General features: G+C 39.8%; 1 protein-coding gene and 1 long non-coding RNA gene across 3 annotated transcripts; both read right to left on the bottom strand.

Annotated features, from left to right (window-relative positions):
• Positions 1–1,498: 1,498 nt before the first annotated feature.
• Positions 1,499–14,974, bottom strand: LOC119735949 (cystathionine beta-synthase-like protein). 2 transcript variants are annotated; one of them, XM_038209925.1, is made up of 13 exons: positions 14,827–14,974; positions 13,535–13,664; positions 12,457–12,572; positions 11,258–11,392; positions 10,562–10,846; positions 10,289–10,380; positions 9,598–9,811; positions 8,050–8,155; positions 7,154–7,240; positions 5,529–5,663; positions 3,807–3,915; positions 3,487–3,571; positions 1,499–2,584 (listed from the first exon to the last, which is right to left on the bottom strand). In XM_038209925.1, exons 2-13 carry the CDS (start codon positions 13,639–13,641, stop codon positions 2,484–2,486), a joined length of 1,572 nt encoding a protein of 523 aa, XP_038065853.1. In that variant the 5' UTR covers positions 13,642–13,664; positions 14,827–14,974; the 3' UTR covers positions 1,499–2,483. The 2 variants fall into 2 exon arrangements, with proteins under 2 accessions (XP_038065853.1, XP_038065852.1); XM_038209924.1 differs by having other exon boundaries at positions 14,848–14,973.
• A 4,310-nt stretch (positions 14,975–19,284) lies between these two features.
• Positions 19,285–21,329, bottom strand: LOC119735360. Its single transcript, XR_005272152.1, has 2 exons — positions 20,410–21,329; positions 19,285–19,392 (listed from the first exon to the last, which is right to left on the bottom strand). It is a non-coding gene; the product is annotated as an uncharacterized LOC119735360 (long non-coding RNA).
• Between the last annotated feature and the right edge of the window lie 226 nt (positions 21,330–21,555).

The raw sequence follows: 21,555 nt of genomic DNA, 5'->3' as shown, positions 1-21,555 counted from the left end.
TCCACTGACCTGTGGTACAGTACAACAGAAGTACTATCGATGATTGGTGGCAAATACCACACACATGTGTATGTGGTACTCTTCTCAAATCCTACTGTTCTGTAGTACTTCGTGTGGTACCAACATGTTCCACAAGAATACCACAGGACCAGGATATCCAGCGTTGGCATTACCACATAAATGTGTGTGGTACTCTCGTGATATTTTTCCTATTGTAATTTCTGTGGTAAACATAATGTACCACAGAAGTACCACAGGATTAGCACAGGACATTTTCGCAAGGGTGACGTTGTATGGTGGTCGTTTCACAACGTTGTAATGAAGTCATAAACATGACGTTGTGACGCCGTTGACGGTTGTATGTAGATGCTTTCATAACGTTGACCTTATGGCAACGTTGTCACAACGTTATATTGTTAGCTGGGCTGTGATATGTGCCCTTAGGTTTGATTATTAAATCGGTCAGCAATAGAGGATGAAACAAATTGTATATTTTAAGCCCACTTCAATTTTTCTCTTCCAGACAAATTCTTTCATACTTTTCTCGCAGGTATCTTGTATGTGCCAGTGGATAAGCAACTACATGTACATAGAAGCACAACGCGGGTTCCCGGTGGCATTCTACCCATTTTTGAACAATACAACACCATCTGCATTGTAACCAAGGAAGGGGGATGAATACTTCGCGTGAAGTTGTTTTTGTTCTAACCTGCAACAGAAAGCTAATACTCTTCGGTGAAAACTAGGGACACAATAAAGGAAAGGAAACCTTTTCCCACACTATTTCTCATGCAACATTTTATTCAACTACAAAATTACTATCTAAACTATGCCATAGGTTTATCTTTTGACTTGATAGTGCATATTGTCGTTTGAATAATAATTTCTTTAAACTGCCATCAATTTCGATAACACGAAAAATAGATATGCACTCGAACGTGTAGTGATTTTTCTCTTCTCAATACAGGGTGAGTAAACAAAAAAATTTGAAACCCAAATGGCAAGACTATTTTCGAATAAAGTTTTGCCTGTAGCACTTTTAATATCTAGGATATAAAAGCCCAATCAATAAGCTCTCTTTCAGTACACGAATCATTCAAATCACTCATGTACCTTACAAGTTTCAACACAAACATCTTTTCAACACAAACGCCGTTTTAAAGTTCTGTCCACGGATCACCAAAAATATAATGTTATTTCAGTTGAACGAAAACGATTCACACACATCCCTTTGTGAATTGTTTTCGTCTTAATTGAAAGAACGCTTACCTTTTTTGTGATCCGTGGACCAAACTTTACAACGGTGTTTGTGCTCAAAATTTCCTAACTTGAAAAGTACATAAGTGATTGGAATGATTCTTGTACTAAAAGAAAGCTTATGGATTGGGCTTTCATATTCTAGATTTTAAAAGTGCTACAGGCAAAACCTCAATCAGGAATTGGTGCTGATATATAGGAAGCTCAGTGATGCCTTGAAAAACCGATTTGTCTTTATACATAAGTTTTGCCTAATTTTATACTTTATATACCATGAAACCCTTAAAATTTTGAAACTTTTGCTATCAAAATACTCTACGTTATAGGTTAATAAAGTAATCCAGTCATCTACAAAGAGCTCTACATTTGAGAATAATAATGCCTTGAAAAAAAATGTTGTATTATTACATACATTTGTAATTATTTCCCATAATTATAAAAACTTTGGAATTCAAGTTTTAGACAGTTTGTTTAATTTGGATAAACGACATAATCAGTAATCTTTCAGCATCACATGGACAATTTCATTGATATTTTGGAAAAAATACTGTGTTAGCATACAACACTGAATATGATACAGCGTTATTTGTTGCATAATTTCCTACTTCATCACCAAAACAATAACAAACTTTAATTATGATTTGTTATTTTGTTTGCATCAAAGACTATTTAATGAAATGTAACGCAGTCATATTTACATTTATAGAAAATTTCTGGTATGCCTTCCGGATTTAAATCAGTTATGCCTCAAAACCGGGTGGTCCACATAATAAAACATTGCACATAAGTATACAGTCAAAGCATTGTTTTTTTTTATTATTACCGTTATTATGGAATCCCTTTGGCTATGAGCCTACAATCTTGCACAGTTATTTTTCATTATTTATTCCAAGTGGGTGACAATCTGTATTAAAATCGGAGGGGGGCATTCATGAGATCCTTAAGGGAATGCATTGCGCCATCGGTTGTCAGAGGCCCCCAAAATGGATGTTTGGAGATAACACTTCGGACGAAGATTGTGCTTAAACGTGCCACCTGAGAGCTTGGCAACAGAAAGAATTGACAGCACCCTCGAGTTGACAGAGAACAAGCATGTTTTTGTTGCCACCAGAAATCTTGAACGGACTTCATTTTGTAGGCGAGATAGGATTTCTGGCCCACGGTCTATATGAAAGCCGATTTAAATCCTGCCCAAATTTTTTTCCCAAAGCTAGAGAACACATGCCTTAAGCGGGTGGTTGGTTGCTTGAGATGTAGTGGAGCAGATCAATGCGTGTTGAAATCCCCACGATGACCTCCTTGGTGGTTACTCTTGCATCTTGTGAACCTACAAAATACGAAACGCACAATGATGCGTCTGTTGCACTCGCAAACGTCAGTTGTATCAAACGCGAGCCATACGATTGTTCATTCATGTCTGTTTGAATATACGTTTTGTTCGGGGCAAACAAATCAGGTCCAACTACGCTTTATCATACTAAATCACCTTTAAGTATAGCCTTGCATACGGGCTCTGAAATACCAAATTCGGGCAATTCACAATGCAGTGCGCCACCAAGAGTTTGCCATGGAGAGTCCATTTTGCAAGTTTACCAGTCGACAAAACATGGACCATTTGAATGAGTGTCAGTAGACAACTTGAGCTAATTTGTTAATGATTGGGGCATAGCGTTCTGCCGCCTTACAAAATACACCATATTGATAACTAGGGCAAACAGATACTCGAATCATATACGCTTACGAAACAAATGTCCCACAATGCACTGGGAAAATGAACTCTCTGTGGCAAACTCGTGGTGGCGCACTGCATTGTGAATCGCCCGAATTCTAAATTATTAAAATTTATAGTAGGGCGTAAACCTAGAAAGGCTTTGCAATTAGGCCTAATTAGGAAATTTGAGTCTTCATTTTTTTTTATTACCACCAACCCCATTTAATCAATATCGCCCCTTTCCGGCCCTCCCACCCAACAAAAAGATAAAGACTTGAGTTTTGTGTCAGCCTGGAGCGCGTACGGTACGGCATACATGTACATGTACAGAACTCTTATTATTATTGGGCCTACAGCGCCCTCAAGCATCCATTATGGTTGTCACCAACCGAATATCTTGACGGGGTGCAGTAATAGTAACGAAAACAAACGTGATTTTGTTTTCTTTCCTGACAGCTAGTGTAACATTCAGCGTAACATCAATTTATGTTGCACTGAGCACACAATTATATACTTACAGACTTTCTGTTTTTGAGTGACCAGCACAAAGTGGTCAAGATCCAAGATGCGCGACAACTGGCCGAGCGTGAGGTCAAGGGTCACCTAAAAGGTTAAAAGGTCAAGTACATTGTATCCAAGCTATACCTTTAAAAACTCCTCTTCTTCTTCGTATTTGAAACGCTGGAATTGATCGAATAAACAAATTTTCAAAGTGTCCAGTGGAATTTTTTTTCAGAAAAAAAAAATCAATTCTTGCAATTACCGAGCATCATTTAGTGTTGCCCAAAGTTTTATTTTGATCATACAGGAATTAATAAATAATTGGTAAGCCTTTTACCTTTTTGAATGTTTTGTACAACACTTCCTGTACCAGTGTGGCTGAGTTGATGCGACCAGCCACCATACTGGACATCAGACTGCCAAGGGTGACCACGCCCAAAACCTCTCTGCAAAAGGGACCATTAAATTTAAGGTGTGGTTATTGGCAAGAAACTCCTAGCAGTGAATGGCGGCTTAAAAAAAAAACAGGTCGTTGTGGCCAAATTACGTGGTACGAATGGAGCTTTATCGGACACTATAGTTCGTGGTGACAGTAAGTTACAAACCTCTCTTGCATTGAACGTTGTGAAGCAGTGACATGCCCGGCGTTCTAAAAGAAAAGATGTGCACTTTGCTGATCAACTCAGAGTACAGTTTGCCACTATGTTTTGACAAGAACGCGCAATATTCCTCTCATACACTTCTCACAAACTGGTGTATTTGACCAGCATTTGTCACAGTTTCATTTAACAAAAAAGCCTGCCAACGTGTTATGCCACAGAATGTACATGTCTACATAGCAATATACATGTATAGGCTTTTATTATTTGAATTTATTCTGCATTGGTTCAGTGGCTTAAATGACGGTGCCCAATTCGGGGGACTCACAATGCAGTGCGCCACCAAGAGTTTGCTACGGAGAGTTCATTTATTCCCAGTGCATTGTGGGAGATAGTAGACAAATTCGCAGCGCGGGACACTTGAAATTGTTTAAGTTTTTTCCGGTCAGTAGTTTCGCAAGCGTATGATTCGAGTATCTGTTTGCCCTTTTCTTTTCTTTTTATCAATATGGTGTTTTTTTTTATAAGGCGGCAGAACGCCATGCTCCAAGCTATAACAAATTAACTCAAGTTATCTACTGACACCCATTCAAATGGGCCATGTTTTGTCGATCGTTAACTTGAAAAATAACACTGTACTCTCAATGGTGAACTCTTGGTGGCGCACTGCATTGCGAATCGACCGAATTGGCGGGGCACTGATAATTATAACAAAGGGTCTTATTTTCTAGCGGGAACACAAAGTCGGTTTTTAAAGGCACATAGGAACATTTGCGATTCCCCGTAAACGTACCTACCGATCTAACGGGAAAATCCTTGCTCAAAGTGCCAAGATAGCACTGGTACTCAAGTACCTGTGAAATTATTCCGCCTAAATTGGTTATCATTCGGGAGAAAGTCATTGAAGCTGGTTTAAGAAAAACACAGTTTTTACGTGCGTTAGCAACGCAATCCAGTTACGAGAATTGTGCATACGGTTTTTCCTCTGTTTCTCTAAATGAAGCGTCAAACAAGTAAGTTGAAGTGCACACTTCTTAAGATTTTTAGCAATTTTGTTGGTTCAACGAAAAAAAAGTTGCATTAATGTGAATTTTAACTATAAAACTCATTTTAACCTCCCAAATTATGAGCAAGGGGGCAAAAAGGGGAGGCACGTATCTCAAGGGGGAAGACAGCCTCCATGCCCCACCCTTTAAGTTAATTACGCCACTGAATTGGTTAAACCACGACACTAGACCTTTATCATGCTGCCACCGTTTATGTCCTGTTCCCTGTATCCAATCAAAGTGCTGAATGATAATGTTTCTTGTGCAAAAGGGAATCAGACTATTTTTCTTCCAGGCTCCCTTTGGTAAGTTGATTTGAATAGGAAAAATCCAAATGGCCGCACCATGATAGGCCTAATGGTCTATTGGGGATTAGAAGTCAAAGCTGCACGTGAAATATAAAGCAAAACTCACCCTGCTTCGCCGACCACCGGAAGCTGATGGAAGCCTTCCCTCTTCATAATTTTGATTGCGTCTTGGCATGATACTGTCGGCAGGACCGTCATCGGTGGGTGAAACTTCAGGGCAGATACCGATAAATTCCACCACCTGAGGAATAAAAGCAATGGATCCTACATCCAGCGCTCTGTTGTATGTGCGGCCAAAGTTCACAAAATATTTAAACCATGGTTGGTAAATGCACATTGATGCCGTCAGTATTTTAAGGTAACATACAACATTTACAAACAAAGAGAAACTACCAAATTATTTTGAAACACGTAATTACTTGACCGTAAGTGAATAATAGTCTCAAGCATCCTATGAAATGATGACACTTAGTTTACAGAACAGTGGAATTTTTGTATCAATTTCCAATGATGGTCAGCCGACCATCGTTGGAAAACGGATTTTTTTTTCAAATACTGCCCACAATTTAACAAAGATAGTAGGTCCACACTTTGTTTGCAATCGGTTACACAATACACATCCCTGAACGTGTGCAAGCCAGCTAGTCTGGTTCCCTGGCCTGTCAATTCCCCCACGTCTATAAATTGCTCCGTTTCGTCTGAAGTAGGTCAGTGAACCAGACTACAAGAACAACATTTGTTTCTTCTTGGTTTTTCCAACATCTATGAACACAAAACTTGTAACAGGTCAGTGTAACAGTATTTGCTATAAAATACTAACCCTCATTTCTGTATATTACATCAATAGCAAATGTTCTATATTACCTTTAAAGGGAGGGTCTCTGTGCTTTTTTTGGGGTGTGGCATCCTAAATAAAACATGTTAAGTTTAAATTGAACTGAGCGTTTGTCAGCATTGCAAAAGTATTGAACTTTCATATGAGAATTTAACGAAAAATGTATCAACGCTATATAACTTATCAATATTTTTCAATTCAGTTTTCGAATTAGGAGCGGGCGTACCGTACTCCTAATTCAGCTTTAACTTAACTCAAGTCGGACTTAAGTTGATATCCACAGCACACACTGCCATCGCAACCAAGCCCTAAATTCCACCATCAACGTTGTGCTCAAATTTCCATATTAACACGCGTAGTACGTGTACGCATACTGCACAGGCTAAGCGAAACACCCGACTCGGGCCAAGTCTAAATTCAACTTGAGCGTGAAACAAGTGCGACATACAAAGCTCTCTTTTAAGGAATCGTTGCCTCGAAATCAAAAAGAACCACAGCGTTCAAGGACATCAATGTGGAGTCAGGTTGGCGTAGCGGTACTTCCCTTGTCTTCCACCGCTGTGACCGAGGTTCGATTCTTGCCTGGGCCAATGTGTGTAGATTGGATTTTCAGTCCCTATTTGATCTGTTTTCGTCAAAATATTCTGGATTTTTCTTCCCACACCTATAAAACTGTAATTTCTTCACACTGTCTTCTCCCTACTGGGCCCCATGGGAGACCATTGGATTCAAGAGGCTACCAAGTTAAAATACCAAAATAAGAAAGAAACAAAGAAAGAAATATTGTTTAAAATGTGTTCCGAAAAAAATCGGAAACTTCAAAAAATCACGGGGTTACTAACTTTAAAAGGGAGGAACTTTCACTTCCATTTGAGCATTGTCGATGTACAACCTACCATCCTTTTTCGGGATTGTGACCTAACTCGTAGACCTTCTCCAGGAATCCCTTCTCGGACATCCAGTCGTCCGATAAAAACTTGGTCCTTTAAAACAATTAACAGGAAATGTCGTGTTTAGGATCTGATGCAAAAGATCAAATTCCAAGCCGATCAACTCGAACAATCATGTAATGTTGGAATTCGTCACCGACACCACGAAGTAACACCCATCTACATACCAGTAAAAACTAGCAATCGGAGAAAACGGCTACTAAAGTTGAACGCCTTCTAAAACAACACTTTGCGTCAAAACAACAGAGTATTTTCAGTTGGGTTTCTCGTTGTGGACACTTGATGAATTGAATTTATTAAATCTGCTATTTTTCACCCGTTTGTGTATTTAATAAATAAGAAACAAGAGAAAAAAAGATGAGGTTAGTTCGTGAAACCGAAAAGGCTGCGAAACTGTAAATTTTCGTTTTCACGAAGTAACACTATTCAATGTATTCAACACGAGGAAAGTGCAACTTTAGGTCAGCGCGCGCGCGCTCATACAACTTATTACAAGAAGAGTGTTAAATCGTGAAAACATTTTTTGCTCACTAATGAGCAGAGTGCGCGCCATGCATTGCAATGGTAAATGGAACTTGAGTGTAACTTTGTGAAAACGAAAATTGTCACTTTTGCGCAAAAGTTGCCATGGATACTTAGCGTAATTATTAAAGTAAAGCTCTTGAAGCTTTGAAACTTCGTGCAATGGTAGGCCTTGATGAATAATGTTTAAAAATCCAAAAAAACTGAAAATCGAAAAAAATATGGTTTAACACGGTATAGTGCTACTTCGTGGTGTCGGTGACGAATTGTCTACAGCGACCCATTTTGCAACAATGGAGTATTATTTTTTGTCTACTCACATGTAGTTTCTGACCGAGTCCGGTAGGATGACCACACATCGCTGGTCATCTGTCAGTGTCTTGGCTGCCCTCAGTGCTACCGACACTGCGGCTCCAGAACTCCCTCCTATCAACGATTGATGCTAAGTGTTAACTTGACCAAGACTTCCCGGTTATCCCTAACAGTCCTGGATCCGCCAAGTTTAATATATAAGATTTGTAACTTTGCATGGCGTTATACTGTACACTACTGAGGGTTTGCGGTGACACCATGTGGAAGAATTTTTTTTGACATCCAGTCCTCCGATAAAAACGTAGCCCTGAAGACGATCAGAGCACACCGAGCGATCAGAGCACAATGATCGGAACGTCGAGTTTCACTTTTCAGAACCACACATCTTCTCAAAAGAGATTCTTTCACATCCATGTTACCGCAAACCCTCACAAGTTTAATAACTTTTCACACACCTATATTTTCAAACCCGAAGACTCCGTTTACTCTACAGGATTTTGTGTAAGGGATTAGCAAAAACACCTTTCTTGGATAGACCACATGCATTTGTTTTTAAAATAAACCACAAGGGAAACCTCACTAGGTGCAAGAACTTAGCATTAAACATAAATGCATTTGGTTTTCAAGTTTTAACACAGAAACAATTGACTGGAGTGGGGTTTGAACCTGTGGCCTTCGGATTGCCGATTGGGTGTTCTACTAACTGAGCTATCCAGACCTTGCTGGCGGATACCAATTCGATTGCATTCGTGATAAGTGTCTTTGTTCTAGATTCAAAAATCACATTTATTTTGTTTGATGCTAACGCCTCTATTTCCGAGGTTTCTTTTAATAATAATAATAATCGTTTCGGTTTGCGGTAACACCATGTGGTAATAACTACTGCTTAGAACATATTAGTTCTGAAGACTGACGATGACTAGAGCAGGCTAGTCGAAACGTTGAGACCAAAGACAAGTTCGTTTAGAACTTACAGCAGGACTGTTCTTAACAGCACAACAAACTACTTAGCAAAGTTGATAATAAGCAGGACAAGTTCTTTTCAGAACTAATATCTTCTAAGCAGTAGTTATTACCACATGGTGTACGCAAACCGAAACGATACCGATACCCCACCATGCAAAGCCTCAAATCTTGTATAATAATAATAATAGTAATAATGTGCATTTACAAAGCGCACGTATCCACCAGTATTGGTGCTCAAGGCGCTACATCAATATTACCCTGCTCTTTGGGCCAATAAAACATTCCCAATACCATTTCGGCTCTCTGTGAGTATATACAGCTCGATGCTGCCATTTCGGCGCAAAGCAGCTCAAATCGTTCACAATAACCATCTCTGCCCTCACAGGTTTACTCCTGGGTGGGGAGAAGCAATGAGTGACAAAGGGTCTTGCCCATAATTCAGATGTTGTACTCAACCCACAACCAGCAGAATTACCCGCAGACCACGAATTTAATGCTCCAGACTAGACCACGAGGCCACGGCACTCCACGTTTAGCCTTAAACTAGTTGAAGCATTGTTCATTCGTTTTTTGTTTTTTTGTGTTTTTACCACAGAGTAATCCTTCCTCCCTGATCAGTCTCCTGGCCATCAGAAACGACTCCTTGTCATCGCATTTGTCCCAGACGTCTGCCACGTCGTGGTCCAGGACAGTGGGGACAAAGTCGTAGCCGATGCCTTCCACCTCGAAGCAGACTGTTTGGTCCGTCTCCTTGTCGAAAGAGGGCGCTTCCATCACGGAGCCGTGAGGATCGAATGAGACAATCTGTGAAAAGGTTTGAGCCTCGTTGAAAAATGTGAATTTATGCTGAATTTAATTTCGCATCAAATTAAATTCCAAAATGGCTGGTACTGAAAACACTTAAGCGACTGTTGAACTTGTCATCGTTTTGGTGTAAAAAAACCCCGGCATTTTGACATAAAAATGTTCTCTTTTCGCCTGCTACACCGTAAAAAATGTTTCAATGTTCTCAAATAAAACAGACTATTGACTTGCAGTTAATGGTATGACGGTTATAGAATTCGACAGCCAATGGCATAAACAAACAAGCAAGCACCCCAGCAAACAAACAAACAAACAAACAAAACTAATCAGGCGGCAAAAGAATTATTAATCAACGTATTGATTTACTATTTTTCGTGTCCTTGTTGTAGGCCTGAAATCGTTTCGAAAACTCGTCTGCATCTGAAAACGTGGTACCTGAATATATAAAATGGGAGTCTGGTTCCCCAAATTCTTCACCTTGACGTTAGAGTTTTTCTCCTTGAGTTTCCGGCCGACTCCGGTCAGGGTACCACCAGTTCCAGCTCCCAAGACGACCATGTCAATCTTTCCTGTGATATGTCGAACAACAGGGCTGGATTTAAATTCACATGTGATTCTTAAAGTAAATTAGGAATCATAATGATTGATATTCCAGAAGAACAAAAACGTTACGTCGAGAGCAAGTTTTCAAATGAAAAAAAAAATATTGCTGAAATTGCAGTACCAGCTGAGAGGATTTATTGTGCCAACCTTCACACTGGTCCCAGATCTCCTGGCCCGTGGTGTCGTAATGGGCCAGCGGGTTGCCCTCGTTCCTGTACTGATCCAATATGACCGAGTTTGGTATCTCCCTGTTCAGTCTCTGGGCCACGCTGATGTGAGACTCTGGCGAGTCAAACCTTGCCGAGGTGGGCGTGCGTACGATCTCGGCGCCCAGGGCCCGCAGGACGTACACCTTCTCGTTGCTCATCTTCTCCGGCATGACGATGATGCAACGGTAGCCCTTGACGGCGGCTGCTAGGGCCAGGCCGATACCTAACCAAGGGAGTGGGACAATACTTATTTTCCGGAAATATATGTCCCATTGTTAAATATTCATTCATAATCACTATTACCCTGCTCATTGGGCCCATGCAACATTCCAAATATATTCCCAGCTCCCTGGGGTATATACAGCTCAATATGCTGCAATATCGGTGCTAGGCTGAGCTAAAATCGATCACACTAACCATTTCTGCCTTCACATGTACCCATTTGCTCTTGGGGTGGAGAAAAGCAATTATTGAATTGATTAGGCAAATAATTCTCTCTGATAATGAAACCAAAAATAAAGGTTCCATAAAGGTGCACAGGCAATGTACCTCGAAAGCCAGAAGAAACTTGAACTTCTATTAAATTTTTAAACAACAAAATGGCGTCGTTACTCAAAAACATGGCCAATTATACCTGTGTTTCCCGAGGTGGGCTCAATCAGAGTCATTCCCTGCTTCAAGACGCCTTTCCTCTCTGCCTCTTCCACCATCCGAGTTCCGATCCGGTCCTTGACGCTGCCACCTGCGTTGAAATACTCGCATTTTGCCACTGCGTGTACGTGAGGAGGAAAAATCAACTTAAAACCTGATTCAGCTATTATGAATACTACACTAGTTAGTATAATGACAGCTAGGGCCTATAGTGCAGAGTTGTAATTAGGTCAACAATCAAGTCGGGTCACAATAAGCCATCACTTGACTTGAGACTAGATGGCTTGTGTTGACTTGTGATTGACTTGTGATGACTTGTGATTGACTTGTGATTGACTTGTGATTGACTTGTGATTGATTTGTGATTGATTTGTGATTGACATGACTTGTGATTGACTAATTGTGATGGACTTATGGTTGACTTGTGATTGACTTGTGATTGACTTGTTTGACTGTCTTGTGATTGACATGTGATTGGCTTGTGATTGACTTGTGATTGACTTGTGATTGATTTGTGATTGACTTGTGATTGACTTGTGATTGACAAGCGATTGACTTGGCATAGCCTTGCGATTGAGTCGTGATTAAACTTCTGATGACTTGTCCAACTTGATTTCAATTTTTTTTTTTTGTAATCACCAGTGGGGTAACTATTGGGTCAACTTGGGGGGGGGTGATGGGCAGCTGAGGTGCATATACATATTTCAAGCGGGGTTGCACTGAAAGCAAATGATATATATTTCTGTTAAATTCAATATTTTAAACGGGGTGGGGCCGCACGGGGAACATATATCCGCTGCCACGTGCCCCCCCCCCCCCCCCCGCGGTAGTTACGCCTCTTGTTATCACCTCAATATATTTGCTCAACCAAGAATCAGTCACTTTGACCGGCTCATACGTTTTATGTTCAAATGTAAAAAAAAAAATCGGTTGACAAATTGTCCCTAACATTTTAAAGTGGAACCCGTATTTTGGATCTGCCTGCAAATTTTGTTCTGCAAAAATCCAAGGATGACTGTTAACCTATTTCATTCACAAGACTTAAGAGGTACTCCTTCCACGCGAAGAACTTTCATGAAATGTTAACAAATTCATTGTGGATGTTTCAATCCCAAGTTTGGGATATTTGAGTCAAGAGAGCTTGCGAATAATAGGAGCTTTTAGAAGTGTAAGGATACGTACAGAGTTCACATTTCAGCCCGGCACTTTTCCCAATCTTGTTGAGTCTGACTAGCGGTGTGTGACCGATCACCTTTAGGATATCTGGCAAGATCGTCTTGCGATCTTCAAGGAGTTGCCTGTGGAGACGAAGAAGACTTCCGATTTTCATACTGGGATACGCATTTTACCTGAATCGATCGTGAGGCTTTTGACAATGTTTTAAAGACAAAATCGGGCGACTCTCAACCTGAGCAGAATGTTGCTATGGACGAAGACAAGCCGTAATTAAATCATAATATTGAAGATGTAATAATCTACTTTTGATTGAAAAATGATAAGACAAAAACACAAAGGTAAAATGGTTATGTAAATATGACATTCAGAAAGTCACCATACAGGGCGAGGTCGTCACGCAGATATATCTTTTTTAACTCATGAAACAACAAATTCCTTCTTGGTGCCATCGGCATTTAGAGTCATGGGTGCGCCTGAATGTCATTCAACATTTTGGTCGGATTTAAACCAATGGCTCGAAATAATTTAGGCCTACAGTAAATAAGCCATTTGCGAGTAACCTATACCCTTTGGGATTTCCATTTGAAAAACATCTACACTGACTTGCTCAGAATGCTTGGAACATTTTAACTTTGAATTCTCCAGACCAAAGACACTGTTGCTAATCACATGATTCGGGCAAGCTCTTGCATAGTTACGTAAGAGACGCTCAGCACCAATACATTGTTGACAATGGGTGAGAACGGTACAAAGACACCAGACCATGCCGGAGCTGGGGGTTGCTTAGCATAAGGCTTGCCCCGAATCACGTGATATAGTAACAGTCTCTTTGGTCAGGAGAATGCTAGGTTAAAACGTGCAAAGCATTGTATTAAGTCAGCGTTCCAGATTTTATTCAAATTTAACTCACAAATGGCTTATTGGAATCGAGTCAAAAGCAAATGGAGAGCAGGTGGTTTCCAGTTAGTTCTAAGGACTAAATTATTCAAGCCACAAGAATTAGAAACCAATCGGTGTTTTTGACTGTGTTGTAAATGTTGTCAAGAGGACAAGATTTGACTTGTTGTTAGCAAAGGTGACTTACGCATTGGACTCGTGGTGATGTGGACTTGTCTTGGGATCGACGCCAAGGTGCCATGTGCATTTGGACGGTTGATTGGGAGCAACCCAGCCGCTCTGCGTAGACGCCATACCGGAGGTTCAGCAACTCAAACCTGGAGAAGGACGGTGTTCACCAAACCTTGCTGAAATTGGTTCGTTCAATCATTGTGATAGGAGAATATCCCCCCCCCCAAAAAAAAAACACCCCCAAACAAACAAACAAACTCCCCAACAAACACCCCCAACAAAACCAAAAAACAAAACACAAAAATGGGGAAAGATCTCTGATCAAATTTGCCCTCGGTCTGTCATGATAATTTATTCATAACATGGTTATCTGGACACAAATTAGGTCTCCGGTTCGTAAGTGTGACGTCATTGCAATTTAACCATCATGCGTACTGCACACAATGTAATGGAACCGGAAGTAGTGCGAAGTGGCGTGTTTAAACCCAATGGACGCTAGTTACCAGTCACTGGGGTGCGTTCGCGTGTATGACGCAGCTAGTCACCTATGAATCGGATATACAGACCGTTTATTTTCCCCGGCCAGCATTTTCGAATTTTCATCTTAGTTCAAGACTGGATTTGGATTTAAATCCTCATTAATGCTGCCGGTCGCTGACAAGCGGTAAAGCCACATACCGCTGCAGTAGAGGGTCGTTATCAAAACATATCCAGTCTTGGGAACATCGGCACCGCTATCCAGGAAATTCCGACCACACACCCCACACACGCTTTATTCCAGCGCATGCACACACCTAAAGAGTAAAGGTCAGTCTCGAGGATCAGACTTCATGTGGGCAGAACCACGGTTGAACGTCTGATATACCATCGTAGCATGAATAAATGTTATGCGACCCCGCGCGCCAGCCAATCTGAGTGGTCTTTATAGAGACTGTGACGTCATAACAAGTTATACTCATTAATTAAACACAAACTTGAAAATCTGTCATTTAGAGCTCATCACTTGACAGCAGCAATGCAGCTGCGCTCGAGTAGGTCACGAGGGGAGCAATAGCCGCCCCTTTCATTTTCACCACTCAGTAATTCGCGGTGAACCCTAGGGTGAAACCCATCAGCATGCGCTATATATGCGCATTCTCAAAGCGCACCAAAGATAGCTCGTATACAAAGGGCCGAGTTTCAAAAATGTTCATGCCCGCGGGCCGGGCCGTCTTTCTACTTCATATACACGTGTGAACATTAGACGTACTAAAACAATAAGGCATACGGTAATTAATGACATTATCTTCAGTTAAATTTCCTACTTACATGGTTAAATTAAGCACCTACCTTCAGACAGATCGACTACTGATTTCTGTGTGTAGCTTGTCCTATCACGCCTGTCATTCGAATACCAACAGTATGCACGATGCACGTTCCACACGTACACGTAGGGCTACGTACTGTACATGTTTGTACATGTACATATACAATGTACATGTACATGTACATGTGTCACGTAGACACGCATAATGTACGTGTTCACTGCGGCCGGGGTCCATGCCTCGTGATTGCTTTTGACCTTTCACCATCGATCCGCCTGAACCACTCTGGCAGACCATAATGGGCATGCAGACACATGTTCCTGTGACATTGCTTCGTGCAGGTCAAGTTAACGTACCATTCGGCCGGGACATTTTTGGGGGGGGGGGGGACGCCTCGTTAATAATAACGTTTCTGATACAGTGGGGGGGGGGGGGACGGATATACGGTATGCATTATGGCCGCAACGCGAAAAAAATCTTGATTGCGTCATTATTTCGGGCTGGTAATATTCTCTTTGCCAATTGACAACCTCCGTCGGGAAACATATGCTGACAACAGACGAAGGTTAAAACCCGAGAATGTAGATATGCGAACTGCAATAATATATTGACATGATAGGCAGACGTTTTTATTATTATCGAAATAGTAATATCAAAAATATGCCATATGTTACCGTTTGAGAAAATCTCATCTCCAATATATTACCTTTATATTATAGAGTTGCTCCAGACATATGCTCTTCAATAAACAAGTATTCGACTTTTCCTATAACGCATTTTCAACTTGAAACCAAAAAAAACATTATTAGAACGGAATTAAAGCTGTATACATTTTTTTTCGATTTTGAATAATTTTCGACCCGCTCTGAACTTGATACGGTTTTGGGTTGCTTTTGCGCCTAAAACACACAAAACTCGACTGAATTATTGATGGGCCGCATCTTTTTCTTTTCTTTTTTATTCCACGTCTTAATAGAGAGTGAATAACGTTTGTATTCCCACGGAAACACATTAAAATTATATTTTTTTTATTCGGGGTGAAACTCGAAAATAACACGGAGATATGTATAGCAACTATAAAATCTTTACTTCGGATCTGTTTTAATATGTTCTGTTTGTCAGCTAAATTTGACTAATTTGAAAACGCCATGAAGTTGATGAATCATATATTATATTTGTGAATGCTTTAGGGAAGAACATGATTTCAACTTTGCCTCTCAACTAATGAAGGCGGGTTTATTCCGAGTACAAATTAGTTAGCAATGCTGGAAATGTTCTCAGCTATACTTTGCACTAACACCGTTTTAGATAGCTTGGTTGACAACGGGCGTTTATTTACGGAACGCCAGAGCTGCCTTCAATAATTCATATCTTTTTCTTCGTCAGACTCGTCATGCCGTTCGGCAAAGTCATCATTGCATTCGGCAAAATTCGTCGTCCGTTCGGCCAGTTTGTCATTCCATTCGGCCAATTCAACATTAGTCAATTCGGCAAACTCATCGCTCCATTCGGCTCACTTTTGCTTCTTTGCCGAATAGGAGGAATGTTATAGTGAATTAAGCGGAATTTTATACCGAATTGAGTAATAACTTCGCCGACTGAAATAGTGAATTTTCCGAATGGAATGATAAATCTGACGAAGGCAATGAATTCGCAGAACGAATTGATTACCTTGCCGAATGCAATGATGACTTTGCCAAACAGAATGAAGAATTTGCACACTGGACTGATGAATTTGCCAAATGGAATGAATTTAAAGGGAATATACATCATTTGCTTTTGCTGTAATTTTCAGAAATGGATGGAATTGGGGGTTGGAAATATAAAGCAAATATAGTTTCACTGACTTTTGGAGGTTTTGGGTTCGAAAATGCTATAAAACCAAGAAAAACGATCATTTTCCTGTAGTCTGGTTCCCTGACTCCATATAGGAAGAAACAGAGCAGTTTACATACATTGGGGAATTGTAAGGTCAGGGAACCAGTCTAGCTGGCCCGTACCCGTTCATAGGTTTGTAATCGATTGCAAACAAGTGCAATGGTCAATTGGGGCCTGTATTTGAAAAAAAAGCCAGTTGTTTCCAACGCTGATCGGCCGATCAGCGTTGGAAATTGATACAAAAATACCACTTTTCTTGAAAATGACAGTGTACCAGGTGCCATAATTTTACAGGATGCTTTAGACTGTCATTTACCAACATCCTATTAAGGTACTTCGCAAAAACTTGGTAGTTTTATTTTTCGATGTTTGCAAATGTTGTATATTCCCTTTAAGTCGGCTTTAGTTGGCGTTCAATAGACATCAAGGTGACAACTTTTACTCAGGATTTGATAAATCTCTATGAAGTTAAAACCACAGACTGAAAAAGTCACCCTTCTCCCCCCCCCCCCCCCCCCCCCCCCCCACCCAAAAAAAACCCCCAAAGTCCCTCCGGATCCTCGGCCAAAGTTTAAATGAACCAAAGAAATGGAATTACACAATTTCACTTTATAAACAATTATGGCGGAAAAAAAAATCACCGGATGTTCCCATATCAGTGATTATCATACACTAGTTTTGGCTACACAATATATTAATGTTTTAGCCATTATAATGGCATGTCCCAAAAATATTGCCAACAATCTCTGCAAAAAAATTATTTTGGTTTCACATTCATGTTAATGAAAAATACATTTACAGTTAATATATATATACAACTGAACAAAGGAATTGACAGGAGCCAGATTTGAACCTGTGACCTTTACGTACATGTAATGTTCTACTGTGGTGTTGTCAAGAATAGAGTTTCTAATTACTTCTGTATCTGTAAAATTTTTAGTCGGTAAAGCATCCCGGGGGAAACATCACACCAACTTATAGAGAGAAGACAATTAGAAGAAATTACAGTTTTAGAGGTGGGAGGAAAAGCCCAGAAGAATATTCTGGGGGAAACCCACGGAATCAGGCAGGGACTGAATTAAACCCAATCCAAAAATTGACCAAGGCCCGGCGGAATTCGAACCCTGGTCACAGCGGTGGAAGGCGAGGAAAGTACCACTTCGCCAACCTGACTCCCCTAACTTTGCTGTCCCGGTCATCATACTACACATAAATTATTCATGTATGCATTCAAATTTAAACAAGTGACTCATGAGTGACTCGGACTCGCATCAAGTGACAAGTGGCTTTATGAGTAGTTTATACTACGCATAAATTATTCATGTATGCATACAAATATAAACAAGTCACTCATGAGTGACTCGGACTTGCATCAAGTGACAAGTGACTTTATGAGTAGTTTATACTACACATAAATTATTCATGTATGCATACAAATTTAAACAAGTCACTCATGAGTGACTCGGACTCGCATCCAGTGACAATTGACTTGATGAGTAGTTTATACTACACATAAATTATTCATGTATGCATACAAATTTAAACAAGTCACTCATGAGTGACTCGGACTTGCATCAAGTGACAATTGACTTCATGAGTAGTTTATACTACACATAAATTATTCATGTACCCAGCAGGCATTTTTGGTCGATTTAACGTCTATCTGACGTCAGATTCCGACCAACTCCGACGTTGTTTTTGGTTGCCGTAGTGGTTGTAAGTGTAAGTTTTTTAGACGTTGAAAACCTGACCAAATTCTAACGTCGATATGTGGTCAAAATTGTGACGTCGGTCTGACCATGATTAACTGCTAATCATGACCGAAAACTAACGTCCGATTATAGTCAAATTATGACGTCAGTCTGACCATGATTTACTGGTTACATGGACGTCTACAGGACGTCAGATTGTTGGTTGAATTTAGGTCAGAATATGGTTGAAAAAGTAGGTTATTTAGACGTCGAAAACCTGACCGAAATCTAACGTCCATATATAGTCAAATTATGACGTCAGTCTGACCATGATTTGTCTGGTTGAATGGACGTCGACAGGACGTCGCGGTTGAAGTTATTTAGACGTCGAAAAATGACCAAATTATAACGTCTGTGTGAGGTCAAAATTGACGTCTATCTGACCGTCGTAATAACGTCCTTTCAATGTTTGAATTCCATGATTGAAGTTAGGCCAGTACATGGTTGCAAATGTTATTTTTGTAGACATTGAATACTGTTATTTCGGTTGTGTAAAAATCAAACGGTTGTGTAATATATGAAGCTAGCAACCTGTTGTGTAAACCGTTGTTTACACAACTTGTGTATAATATTACACAACTTGTTCATTTTTTAATAAACTGGTTGGCTAGGTTCTTATAGTACACAACCGAAATAACAGTGCAAAAAGTAAGTTTTCTAACGTTAGTCAATATTCAAAATAGTGGCGTCTGACAGGCTTAAATAATGTCAATTAGACGCTTCAAATGTTCAATGTTAATAGGCCGATCAATTCTGGCATCAGATTTCATTACCACGCGGAATCACAACCAACACAGACATGATCTCTAATCTCTTTTGTGAATATCTGTGCAGGTATAGAAGACATCAGGCGGTTGATGTTGATCCTGATGGTGCATGGGGCCACGTAAAGTAGGGCTTGGGTAGTGTATTCGTCTCCCTCAACTGACCAAAGCAGAGAGCTGGAAAAGGGGAAAAATGAACAACATTGTTAATTTTCTTGAATACCAACACATTTTTCAAATAATGGTGACTCGTAAATAATTAAAACAAAACAGATTCTTTGAACTTACAGCAGCAGTTTAATTTTTAGAAATCCAAAAAAAGTATTAAAAATAATTCTTACATGTATGAAGAAGACAAGTCGAAGCATAGGCCTATTTTAATTCTAATGGGCGATTTCATGCGATTCCAAGAAACGAATTTTACTGAAATTAATTAATGAAGAATTTAAAATTGCAAGCACCGTAACTTTCTTTACAAGGATAAAAAATAACATTAATAGCGCTTCGTACGCCGTGTTTCTAAGCGCTTTGCAAAGACTACAACAAACCAATTTTATAGTAAATACTGGTATTAATAAAACATGAAATAGAGTACACGACAAAAGAAAAGTGGCATAATGTATCGTTATACGTGATTCCCAAACTCTGAACACCGTAAACTAGATTGAAAACGTATTTGTCTCAAAATATCAGCATCAAAATGAAAGAGACGTTTCGATCGTTTGAGTTAGTGATGGATGCGGAATATGTTGCGGGTCGGTTAAATTCACAATAAATTTAATATTCTAAATCTTCAATCAACACAGTACGTGTGGGAAGTCGTCTCATAATGAGATATGCTTTAGAATGACCTCATTTTTCCTAGGCCTAATTAAGATTGGACGTGATGATAGAAAGCAGGTAGAACTAGCATGACTGCTGATTAGTTTGGATTTTCTACATCTTCAATGTTTAAACAAAGGGCATCGTTAGTGTAACTTTCTTTTTAAGATAAGGAATGACAATAGCATCCAACATCTAGTCTAACATTAATAACTTTCTACAATGAAGTTAAGGTATTTTGATGGAATTTTAAAGTTACAACTGACATGACTAGTAGGGTACATAATAATAATAAAGATACAATTTCCAAACTATTGACCTTCAAAGAAATTGCAAATCACTAACTCGGAAACATTCGCGTTTGAAACTTACCATTTTCAGACATGGCAAAATCAGATCATCTTGCTTGCGGTTCAATCGAAATCTTGACTTGTGCTTGTCCTATATCTTGATGTCGTATCTTGACTTGGATTTATAGATCAGGGGTGGGAACATCTCCAATGTTAACTGCACTCCATCGCAGAACCGAATCTTGACAATATTGTGCACAAAAGGTGCCAAAAACCTTGTTCATTTTGGGCCAACATGTCTCTTCCCAAAGCTGCTTCAGTTGTGACTGTTGGTTTAACGGATGATTCAAACTGGCCAGACTCGTACAGCAGTGGAGTTCGTTGGAATGCAAGGTCACGCACAGGGCATACATATGCTTACGTGTAGGCCTAATACGTTTTGGCTATATGGTTTTTTCGCGCGCGGCACTTGGCTCTGGGCCAAGTAGTTATAATAGGCGCGCGCTGCGGCTAAGTGGAAAAATCTTCAAAATGGACGATATATTTCGGTTAAAACAATGATGATAACGATTGGACATCAAATTTATAACCATCAGCTAGGTGACCATAATTCAACGTCTTTTTTTTAGTCGTTCAAATTAAAAAGGCGTCCGATAATTTCGTTTGGGAATTACTACGTTGCACATGCATTCCGGTTTAATGACTTTTTTATTTGCTGAATAAATTAAGTGAAAAATAGACGTTATATTTTGGTCGAAACCATGACACTGTCGACGTAATGTAAATTACCAACAGCCGACCACAATTCAACGTTGAGTTGCTGAAAAGACGTCAGAAAACGGACGTTATATTTTAGGTAAAACCATGACATAACAATGACGTTAAATATTGTAACCATCCACTGACCAAAAATCAACGTAATTAATTGATTCGTTGAAATGACGTTAGAAAACGGACGTAATATCATGGTTGAAAACATGACCTAATAACGACGTCATATATTATAACCAGCAGCCGACCACAATTCAACGTCGCTTTGTAAGATGTTGAAATGACGTCAGATAATGGACGTTGTGTTTGGTTGAAAGCATACGACGTCAGATATTATAACCAACAGCCAACCACAATACAACGTCGACTTTGAGTCATTGGAACGACGTTAGAAAACGAACGTAATATCATGGTTGAAAACATGACTTAATAATGACGTCAAATATTATAACCAGCG

This window comes from Patiria miniata, unplaced genomic scaffold (assembly GCF_015706575.1).
Source record: "Patiria miniata isolate m_02_andy unplaced genomic scaffold, ASM1570657v1 HiC_scaffold_29, whole genome shotgun sequence".
Taxonomy (NCBI): domain Eukaryota; kingdom Metazoa; phylum Echinodermata; class Asteroidea; order Valvatida; family Asterinidae; genus Patiria; species Patiria miniata.
This window is presented reverse-complemented; position numbering and strand designations above follow the sequence as displayed.

What these genes read in the sequence shown, in the direction of transcription:
- LOC119735949 (XM_038209925.1), bottom strand. Translation starts at nt 13,641, where the DNA reads ATGGCGTCTACGCAGAGCGGCTGGGTTGCTCCCAATCAACCGTCCAAA. An exon ending in GCCCACCTCGGGAAACACAG is followed by an intron (nt 10,847 to 11,257) that starts GTATAATTGGCC and finishes TCCCTTGGTTAG; the next exon opens with GTATCGGCCTGGCCCTAGCA. An exon ending in CACTCAAAAACAGAAAGTCT is followed by an intron (nt 2,585 to 3,486) that starts GTAAGTATATAA and finishes CGTATTTTGTAG; the next exon opens with GTTCACAAGATGCAAGAGTA.